Here is a 10,451-nt window from a genome sequence, read left to right as displayed (position 1 = left end):
AACTAGTACATTTTTAATCGGATGAAAGGGGTTTGTCTAGACGCCGAAAGAACAAAAGATTGTCCCTTGTCGCACTCCGTACATTTATATTACTGTGAAAGTTGGAGTGGTTGCTACCAGCTGCTCAATTATCGTAATTGCACAGGAATCTGGACTATAATCAGGTATGTGGATGCATAATGAGTTAGTCGGTACGTTAGACATTTAAAGCAGTCATTTAGCCGAACAAATCTCTCTCCAAATGATGTATTTACTTAGCTTAGCAAGGTTAGCTAAGATCAGACAACAGATGTTTGAAATAATAACTTTGGTTCTCTGTATGCTCTCGTGTTTCATTGGTAACATTCAAATTAATTTCCTTTATTTATATAATAATGAAACTGCTAACTATGAACTGTGATGTCGTATTTTCTTTGTGCTGCCGATTATAGTTGGCTGCAGCTGAGGAAGTGCGTTGTTGATCACCTCTACGTTTGTCAACATGGTAAATGTCCACAAAGGAGTCCTTGTTGAATGGTGAGTGTGAAGTTGGGAAGTCTGAAAAGAATACGGGAAAATACACAAGTTGAAAGAGTTACAATTTGCATTTAGTATTTTAAACACAAAAACAATAACAATGTTTGTAATACAAAAAATGTCAGCCTAGTAACGTGGTGTCCTACCAACTACGTGCATGACTTTATCACTATAGATTGTAAATCTTGCCATCTGAACAACTTCTTTTTTGTTTTTTTGTAAATGTATTCTTTCTTTTCTTCTCTACCAGTGATCCTGCCATGAAACAATTCCTCCTCTACCTCGATGAAACGATGGCTTTGGGAAAGAAGTTCATCTTAAAAGATCTGGATGACACACATGTTTTCATCCTGGCAGAGGTGGTTCAAATCCTGCAGGAAAGAGTCGGCGAGTTAATGGACCAAAATTCATTCCCCATCACACAAAAATAACAATCTATACAAAAATAACTCCTGTACTATGGACTGGTTGGCAATGTTTTGGGGGGGGGTTTCAGGTAGTTTGCAGCCATTTGCTCAACTGGAAGAGCTGCTGATTCTTTCTATGAAAACTCGTTTATATTGTAGCTGCTTAGTACGTTTCTCTATATTGTGTTGGATTACCTAAAGCTGATAAGTGTTACATAGAAATAATTCTTAAAGGAAAAGAAACAAAACTTCACAATAATGCTTCTTTGGAGGTGAGCCCTGACAGAACATTTGGTAATTAAACCCAAGCAAGAATTAAACCCAAGCAAGAATTAAACCCAAGCAAGGAAAGAACCAGAAATTGGCATCAACATTGATTTATTTTATTTTTCAAAAGTTGTTTGCAAATGAAATTACTCCACCTTAAGACAATGTCTTCTCTTTTCATGGGAAATACAATGTACAAGCATCCCCCCACACACACCTCCAAAAAATGATGTTCCGTTTTTGTTTTTCTAACCAGATATTTTTTTAAAAATAAAAACAAACCTATAGTTTGTTTTCTAGCTGTTAGAAGCTTATTTTTATAATTTGCTGTGACATGTCTTTAAATTGAGTGACATTTTTAGGATATTCAAGAACTAACTGAAAATTAAATATTCGTTCAAAAACTGTGCGTTTTGTCTCCCTCTAGTGTTTAAGCGCGAAACTGCAAAATTCCTTTGACATTTGAGTTCCTGTCGTTAACTCGTGTTTGTAGCGTGAACTGTTCTAGAGTTCCGGTTATTTTCAAAATAAGACTACTGGCAGTTTGCAACTATACCTGAGTTTTCTTACAGCTTCCATCAAAAACATTTCTGCCGCTCTAATTTTATAACGTTTAAAATGCGTACACAATAAAAATTACTGATCATCATGTGTGTCCATTTTGTTTCTACATGTTTCCTTTTTTATATATAGTTACATTTTATTAATCAATGGTTCCTTTTCAAAACGTATTTGTAGGGGAGGATTTAATTTGTCCAAGACGAGTCCATTTGTTTTATTTTGAAGATAATTTTATAGTGATTCTGGTTCCGGTTTCTGCAACATTAGCAACTATGGACGATTTTCTGAGTGAAGATAAGGTAGGGTTGCGTTCTCAATATTCGTCTCAGACTGGAGTGAAAACTTTAAATCTGATAAATACTATATTTGTATAGTCTACTTGGTTAAATATGCGCAGTATTTGATGCTACAAATTGCACTTGTCCCTCTGTGCAGCTCCGTCGGTTGGCTATAGCTTGTTAAACTGTTTTGTTTCTTTGCAGACCACGTTCATTGTCGAAGAAGTGAGCAAAATCATAAAAGATGTAAGAGAAACATCCGCAATTGCAATTGTTAGTTAATAAAAACTGGCAGTGTGTTTTTATGGTCATATTCAACCCTTTACCTGTGAAATTTGTGATTAGCGATGCCTGGTTGCTAAGGACACTAACGGTTGCTAGGCACCTTTTTTATTCTCTCTTTTTCATTGGTAGAGACTAAAACATATACCGGAAGCAGAACTTCTCCATTAACTAATATTTTCTAGGTGTTGGTAAGATCGGAAAAACATTGTCTGGTCCTGTGCAGTCTGTAGAAACGGTGATAGGAGAAAACTCCTACAAGCACGGCAGAGTGAACCAGTGGACCACCAGCGTGGTGGAGCAGTGCCTCATTCAGCTCAGCAAGCTGGATAAGCCGTTCAAGTTCATCGGTATGTAGATCTCTGATTTACGAATGGCATTTCTAGCTCTTGTGTTTTTGAACACGTGTGTTTGCTTCAGTAAACTGCATCATCATGCAAAAGAATGGAGCAGGGCTGCAAACAGCCAGCACCTGCTTCTGGGACAACGCTACTGATGGTAAACGCACTTCTCTTTTTCTTCCAGTCATACAGCCTATTGATATTATTTAGTAGCAGTTTTAGTGTTTCAAAATTGTTACACATGCGTTTATAAACAAGTAACATGGTTTGAAATTGTGCAAATGACGATGAGATCAATTTTATATAAGCTTGTAGAAACGAACTGCCATCAAAGAAAACCTGATATAACACCAAGACCGTTTTTAAATGGCGATTAAATTCTTTAAACATCAGGGCTGCCTTAACTAGTTACGTTTAGAAAGCAATTACCTTTTTCCACATAGGATCAGATTAGATAACTTCTGTCCTTCAATAAATGAAATTCTTTGAAAATAGCTTTTTGATGGTACCCAAGTTATCCATTTCTGATTCTAACATATGTTCTGAAACATTTAACAAAAAGAGAAATCCGTAAGCGGCAAACACCTTTTACAGCACTTTTTGCATATTTGTATCCAACAGGAAGCTGCACAGTGAGATGGGAAAACGACACCATGTACGTCATCATCAGCATTTTTGGGCTGGCCATCTAAAACTATAACATTAAAACTGTTAAATTTTCCTGTTTTCCACCAAGTAGATTGTTGGGTGACATTTTATGAAATGTTATTTGTAAGTTAAGTGCAATTAAACACAACTTTAATATGTCGGTATATACTGCTTTATTTCCACATTACATGACACTGCCAGATTTACAGCCTTGCATTAACTAAATCAAACTATTAACATTTGAAAAAAACAACCATGTTTAGCCAACATTTACAAGGAATTACACATATTTACATTTATACATCTGAGATTAGAGCCCATTTACAAAAGAAAAGGAGTAAAGACAAGGCACCAACTTGATTAAAACACATCCGTATTGAACAGAAATACATTTATTTTGGTTGTTTTTGTCCATAAGCTCCTGACTCTTAAAACAGAAAAGAGCAGCAAGAACAACATTGGCAATACCAGTAAAGTTCTACATAAAAAAAAAAAAAAAAGTTTAAGGAAGGCAAAAATGTTTGGGCCACTGTTCTGTATATGCTGGGATAAGAATTGAGTGACTAGCTGGTTGGAAGATGACCTTCCACAACTTATCCTACAAAACAGCATCGAATCACTTTTTGGCAAATTAAATAAAACTTGAAAAGTGCACATTTACACCTGATTTTCTAAAGTGGCAATAGTAGTGGTACCTGTTGAAATTAAGGCTCTTTTATAACATCCCCTTTATCTGAGGTTAAAGAGGTTTTATGATTAGATCCCCTGAAGCATAATTTACTTTCTGCCTAAACTATGATGTTAGTGAGTTGCATCTTGCAGTGGTTTCTTATTGTCAAGAGTGCCAAAAGGCAAAAAAAGAATAATATAAAGTAGCCAGACAGACAACAGTAGTTTAACATAAAATTTTAAAAAGTTTCAACTTGGAAATCCAACTCTGTGACACATTTCCTGCTTGTTTCAATTAATCAGGATTTGAAGAGTCACACATGAGTGTTTATAACACCAGTAAAAACTGTTATACATACGTGTTGCTTTTGTGTGAGTTGGTTTACTCACCTTTCAAAAGTACAGTACATTCAGCAAAGATGTAATTTATCTTCCTTTAAAAATATATATATTTATGTACAGTTTTTAATTTTACTTTGTAAGTGCAGATGCACACAAATGATGATCTCTGAATCCTTGTGGTTTCCAATCCGGAAGAGACAAGAGAAGTGATCTGCCAACGGATGGATCAGTTGCTGTCGCTGTCGTCCTGGTACTTTGTCGTTACTTTGTTGGCACGCCCATTCTGTAAAGGCATCTCCTCATAATCACTCCTGTATAAACATACACAGATCTGATAGGATTGCGTCTTATCACACACCTGGAAAAGGGAAGAAAACATTCTAGAAAACATTTACCCGTAAATTACTTCATCATCCGAGTCATTCAGCATGGAGAAGGCAGGGTTATCCTTCAGCTGCGAGTCTGGGAAAGTTGGATTAATGAATCAATTTAAAATATCCTACAGCCCAAAAGATGCTCCAGTTTATCATAAGGTATCACCTACCATACAGGGCATTTTTTGAGGGAGAATACACAAATGCTAATGTGTATAAATAAAAGTTGAGCAGGCCGTAGAAGGATAAAAATTCAGCTGGTACATCTGGAATTAAGGACAAATACAATACCTACATGGAGTTTTCCTAAATATTTTGCATATTTTAACAAATTACAAAGGATATAGTTCTGATAATGGGTAGATAATTCAGACACAAAATTATCCTGAAGAGCCTTGGCACCAAACCTCAGGTACAGAATGGCCATGCTGGAAGAAAGAAGGATTATTTAAAAAAAACAGAATATTAAGGGTTTTTTTTAATTAAAAAAAGCTGAATTCCTTGAACGTACCTTATAACAAGAACTATAAACGTCAGCGCTGTCAAAAACTTAAGCCGAAGATCTAGAGATAAAGGAGGTACAGTTTATTAATGCTGCCAGGGCTAAAACCTAACACTGAAACAAAAACAGAGAAGTGAGAGATGCTGGGATACCTGAGTAAGGCATGTTCTTCAGTTCAGAACAAGCTCGGACAATCAGGAATATCAGGTACAGGATGTAGAAGGCAACAACGATCAGGAAGAACACCTTCATGCCCTGATGAAGGACGAGAGAAGTTTGTTTATTACACTATAGAATTTCTTCATGAAAAGTTGTTTAAAATTTGGTAAAGGCACCAGTTTTACCTGGAAGTTCGCAATATCCAGTTTGTAGTTAAAGGTGGGATCCTGGAGCTCGTTAACGCTGAAAAAGTTAAGTAGAGCTCTTCAGTTCTGTTAGAGGTCACAGTTTGAATGAAGCTGAGAATATTTAGCGATCCTGCTTACGTCTGCCATACGCCAAGTGTGACGGCAGACAGCCACAGCAGACCCACGATGATCAGCTTGGGCAGATAGAAGGTGAGGAATTTCCTCTCGCCCTGCAAAGGAACAATAACAGAATCAGCAATCGGTAGCAAATAAGGGAACATTTCGTGGATTAATGCAAAGAGCGACTGCACCCACCGGAACCCTGATGCCGTGGTAGACGCAGAGCCAGAAGAGGAGCAGGGCGCACAGGAAGAGAGCCTGGAAAAAAGCATCCAAGGTCCCTGGAAACCAGCTGTTCACCAGGAATGACAACGGGAAGAACGGATCTGAAAAACAACAAAAATACAGAACCTCTTAAAACTTAAGCAGGTCCCTTTTGTATTTACAGTTACTGTAAAGTTGAACAAACAAGCAGATTTTCAGCTTCATATGTCATTCTGTTACCTCTTGAGCTGTCACTTTGATTAAATTATTACATTTAAGGAGCATTTTAATTAAGCATCACTTCACATCTAACATCTGATGACCTCTAGAAACCATTCAAAACGATAGCAGCACAAACAAACACAATCATTTGACACAAATTTAGTTTAATTTGAAGAAGGTTGGTAGGGTATCTTCACCAAAGTGTGAAATCTGATATAAATTAGAAACTCACCATTGTAGAGCAGCAACAAAGGAAGCAGAATAGACATCCACTTTTGCTCAATACCCCAGTCCCTCATGGAAAACTTCCTCAGAGAATGTGCAAACAAACACTAGAATATAAAAGGGATATTGTTACTGTTACACTCTGCTATGTTCAGACTGAGCTGGCAACCTTAAAATATTTCAAATCTTAGAAGCAAACTTTCTTACCGTTACCATGAAAGTCAAAACCACAAAGACAAAACGGAACCAAATTTCCACTTGAGAGAAGGTGGGGTTGTATGTTTTCCACTACGGGTGGAAATAAATTCAAGAAAATGGGAAAAGACGTTAAATAAAAAAACGATTAAAAACATCAAAAGAAAAGGAAAATAAGTATTTCCACTCACCACAAATTTAACCTTGATTTCATAGGAGATGTTTTCAAGGCCTTGGAAGCTGACTGCAACCTGATACCGAGTGTAGCTCAGGTAACCCAGGTGCAGCACAATGATCTCATCACATTTCTGCTTCATAGGCAAAAAACGGAAAACTGCATTACTTTACTGAACGCCAAAACAGTCATCAAGTTTTTGCGCGGCGCTGATCTTGTGTGGTAACTTACAGCGCCACAATGCAGCATCCGTGATTTCTGCTGCACCTTCTTGATGTGCTTCATGCTGGCGTCCTGTATCACTCCATTAAGATCAACCTTGATTTCAAAGTTCTGCCTGAAGTCTTTCACTGATGCAGACAGAAGTTTGGTTTTATTAGGCAGGTAAAAAGATTGATAGTGAAGCTTTGAGACTGCATTCAGATGTGGAGGTAAAAATGACGTACTATTGCTGTTTCCAGCCTGCATCACACAGGTGAGCCACAGCTGCTGGTTGTAGGTGGTGAGAGGTGGAGAATCTAAATTAAATGGTTCAGTCTGAAAGCATCAATGACACAATAAATTAAGATTAAATAATAACAAAATATGACAAATTCCACAGGATATCTTTATTTGGGTTGTGTTGGTGAGAATTTGTGGCTTTTTATTGATGGTTTCATCACCAATTTGGACTTTTGTGAAAAATCACATATTCCTGTTTGTTGGAATTTTTTTATATAATTTTCTTCCAAATATTTGAACTCTTTTGTCAAACAATACCAATATTTCTGCTACCAGGTTCAAAAAAGATAGTCTGGCTAATGGTTTGTTATTTCTTTGTAATAAGCCTCGAACTATCCTAGAGTCTGAGTTTTTATAATAACAATAGTACAAACAATATTGTTGGTTTAGAACAAATATGCTTTATGTGTAGACAGTTAAACCAAATGAAAAGTGATAACTTAAAAGTATTGTGAGATGTTTTTGCAATATACACTCCTCTGTTTTAGAAATCTCTCACCTTTATTGAACTATTTCTGCCTTTAAACTGGTCAGCATTATGCTCCTGCTCAGCAATAATCTTTGGACCTAAAAAAGTAAACAAACACAGAAATGATTCATCTCAAATCAAAACCCCACAAAGAAAAACACATCAGATGTGACAGGCAGGAAGACAGAGATTCACTTGAAGCAACGCTGCTGGGCAGTTTTATTGTGAAACAATGCAGCTTGTTTTAAAGAATTATGAAAACACGTACAACCATGGACAGATGGTAGTGCCGAGCCTGGAAGTTCATCCAACTGAACTGAGCTATGTTGCTATGGAGAGGACTGAAAAAGTCATTTTGTGACTTTACAAACAAACCTTAATTTTATTAGGATTTTAGGTGATAGGTTTAGAAATGATTGTGTATTAATGGAAAGCAGGAAAAATTACAGATGGTTTTATTTCTTCTTTTTTAAAAAATTTTTTTTACAACTAATATGTTGTAAAAAAAAACCATTCAGTTGTTTGCAAATCATGCATGCAAATGCAGGGATTTGTGTTTTTCCTGTTGTTGGCAAAACAGCTCGAGCACAGTCAGACTGATTGGAAAGCATCTTTAAACAGAAATTTTATGTCTACACTTGGATTTAGATCTGGACTTTTGATAATTCTGACAAAAGAACATTCTTTAAGCCTTTCTATTACTGCTCTGGTTGTACATCAAGTGTTAGGAGTCCTGATGGAAGATGAATCACCATCCCAGTTTAGGGCTATACAAGTAAAGGGGCAGCATATCAATACAGCTGACAAATTTAAGAAAATGTGGTTGTAACAGAAAAAGTGGACACAATCATTCAAGGTGAACTAAAAATCTGGCAATTAACTAACAGACCAGAGGAACACCCTCATTAAAGCAGATGATCGCCAATTTATCTATACATGTCGAGCTTTATCCCACCATCACTTGTGAACAAGATACCAGGATATCCTTGAAGGGGAAGCAGTGTGGATTCTCAAATTTGACCTGAGCATTTAAGCTTTTAAAGCTCACATGCAGCATTCAACGCAAATGAGAATGATTTTGTGGTTCACATGGGCGCAAAGAGTAACAGGAAGGTGGAAAGACTCGCACTTTTGAGCATCATTTGGTGTCACCACGTACCTTCAATCCCAATGAAGACTGTGAGGCCAAAGCATATCAGGAACACCACAAAGACCAGGACAAAATGTCTTTTGGACAAGGTGTAGAGCCGCATGGGTGCCAGCCTGTCACGAGAAGATGATAATTAATGATAAAGCACACACAAAATCGACAAAAACGTTTTACTTGCTTTAAGTTTAAGGCCGCTTTGGTTTGAGCCGGATATGTGAAGACAACAGCGTCCATGCTACTTTAAGCTAACAGTACTGACAGATGTGGCTTTTAAACGCTAATTCTCACAACTTTTAGCGTCAAATACAAGTCTTTAGTATGCTCCCTGGACGTAAAAGACACTTACAGCTCCATTTAATCCGGTTTACAGTCTCGACGGAGCGAAAAACTGGTAGATTTTCGTCGTGAATCCACATCCGTGTATCAACATCAAACTGCTAGTGCAGAGGGGCAACGTCATCGAGTGGGAGGAGTCTGGAAGTCACGTGACAGCAAAATCGAGGGAGGGGAACTTGGAAGGGGCCTATTGTTTGTTTGTTTTTTCATCCTCTCTGTAAGTATGGAAGCAACCTGGGTTGGCTTCTTCAAGTTTTTCAGGTTTGTGTACATCTGATGCCGATACCATGTATTTTGTATATGATGATAATAAAAAAAAATAATTAAAAAAAACAAAAACTTCGAAGGGGCCTTAAGAATCAGGAAGCCTATGTAGCATGCGTCCTTTGCTGCCTGCACCTTTTCATATTCTAAGCCACAGAAATCACAGGGCATTCTTTGTTTGTACATCAGGTCTATACATTGAATTACAAACAATATTTATTCATTTATTAATTACTGGTTTGCGCCGCGGTATGTCAACTTCTACCTGATTTTAGGATTATTATTTCAAGACATGTTTTTCTCACCAATGTAAAACGGTGTTTATAAACATGGCAACTTGTTGCTTTTGTTGCCAATAATCAATACGCCTTTATGTTTTAGGTGCCGTTTAACAAGACCTAATAATTATTTGATTATCTTTCATCAAGTGTTTATCAGGGTCCATTGTTTCTGAGGCATTGCATTATAAAAATATAAAACAGCAAAATGTGTAATATGTAAAAAAAAAAAAAAAAAAAAAAAAATATATATATATATATATAATTAACAGCCCTCATAATAATCTGATATCCAGCAAATTTCCCTTTACCTTTCAGAATCATTTTGATTACAAAACAAATCCTTTATCATATATTTTAGAAGATTCGTTGAGAACAGATTCACCTGTAAAACCGATCATCACGATAAGGTGTTAAATCCTCCTTCAGGTCCTGGTAGGCCTCTTGTATTTTCCTGCAGAAGTATTTCAGCTCGCTGTAAAGAGGGTTTTCCAAGCCGGAAGAGTAGTCTGTGTCCATTATTCCACCGAGGTGTCTGGCGGCTGAAAATGGCGATGAGAACACAATCCGCGGCCTTCAACGAATAGCTCAGATAGATCTGTCTATACAGTATTGTGGTGACGTTTATTTAAAAGTGCAGCCGAAGCTGTTTTGTTTGTGTCGCTTCATGAAAAGACAAAGAAAGGAAAGGTGTTAAAATGAAAAGGGGGCGGAAACACGCAGCCAACACGCGAGAGGGGGTCACGTGATCAGAGTTCAGGACCACGGACAGGGACGG

General features: G+C 37.1%; 3 protein-coding genes across 5 annotated transcripts; 2 read left to right on the top strand and 1 right to left on the bottom strand.

Annotated features, from left to right (window-relative positions):
* Positions 1 to 53: 53 nt before the first annotated feature.
* On the top strand, positions 54 to 1,839 carry gtf2h5 (general transcription factor IIH subunit 5). Its single transcript, XM_014470089.2, has 3 exons — positions 54 to 164; positions 432 to 516; positions 767 to 1,839. The coding sequence occupies exons 2-3, from the start codon at positions 482 to 484 to the stop codon at positions 945 to 947; spliced, it is 216 nt and encodes a 71-aa protein (XP_014325575.1). The 5' UTR covers positions 54 to 164; positions 432 to 481; the 3' UTR covers positions 948 to 1,839.
* Positions 1,840 to 1,970: 131 nt separating this feature from the next.
* dynlt1 (dynein light chain Tctex-type 1) lies at positions 1,971 to 3,800 on the top strand. Its single transcript, XM_005802596.3, has 5 exons — positions 1,971 to 2,050; positions 2,234 to 2,275; positions 2,538 to 2,661; positions 2,732 to 2,809; positions 3,274 to 3,800. Exons 1-5 carry the CDS (start codon positions 2,024 to 2,026, stop codon positions 3,342 to 3,344), a joined length of 342 nt encoding a protein of 113 aa, XP_005802653.1. The 5' UTR covers positions 1,971 to 2,023; the 3' UTR covers positions 3,345 to 3,800.
* On the bottom strand, positions 3,450 to 10,386 carry tmem181 (transmembrane protein 181). Of its 3 annotated transcripts, none has more exons than XM_023348004.1 (17): positions 10,059 to 10,386; positions 8,805 to 8,908; positions 7,676 to 7,743; positions 7,122 to 7,212; positions 6,907 to 7,025; positions 6,692 to 6,811; positions 6,513 to 6,593; positions 6,313 to 6,412; positions 5,850 to 5,980; positions 5,673 to 5,764; positions 5,532 to 5,589; positions 5,340 to 5,442; positions 5,197 to 5,248; positions 5,031 to 5,113; positions 4,856 to 4,945; positions 4,707 to 4,773; positions 3,450 to 4,622 (listed from the first exon to the last, which is right to left on the bottom strand). In XM_023348004.1, exons 1-17 carry the CDS (start codon positions 10,190 to 10,192, stop codon positions 4,538 to 4,540), a joined length of 1,578 nt encoding a protein of 525 aa, XP_023203772.1. In that variant the 5' UTR covers positions 10,193 to 10,386; the 3' UTR covers positions 3,450 to 4,537. The 3 variants fall into 3 exon arrangements, with proteins under 3 accessions (XP_023203772.1, XP_023203773.1, XP_023203774.1); XM_023348005.1 differs by having other exon boundaries at positions 6,692 to 6,808; XM_023348006.1 differs by lacking the exon at positions 10,059 to 10,386 and adding an exon at positions 9,142 to 9,273.
* Between the last annotated feature and the right edge of the window lie 65 nt (positions 10,387 to 10,451).

Source organism: Xiphophorus maculatus, chromosome 15 (assembly GCF_002775205.1).
Source record: "Xiphophorus maculatus strain JP 163 A chromosome 15, X_maculatus-5.0-male, whole genome shotgun sequence".
In the NCBI taxonomy this organism is placed as follows: Eukaryota; Metazoa; Chordata; class Actinopteri; order Cyprinodontiformes; family Poeciliidae; genus Xiphophorus; species Xiphophorus maculatus.
This window is presented reverse-complemented; position numbering and strand designations above follow the sequence as displayed.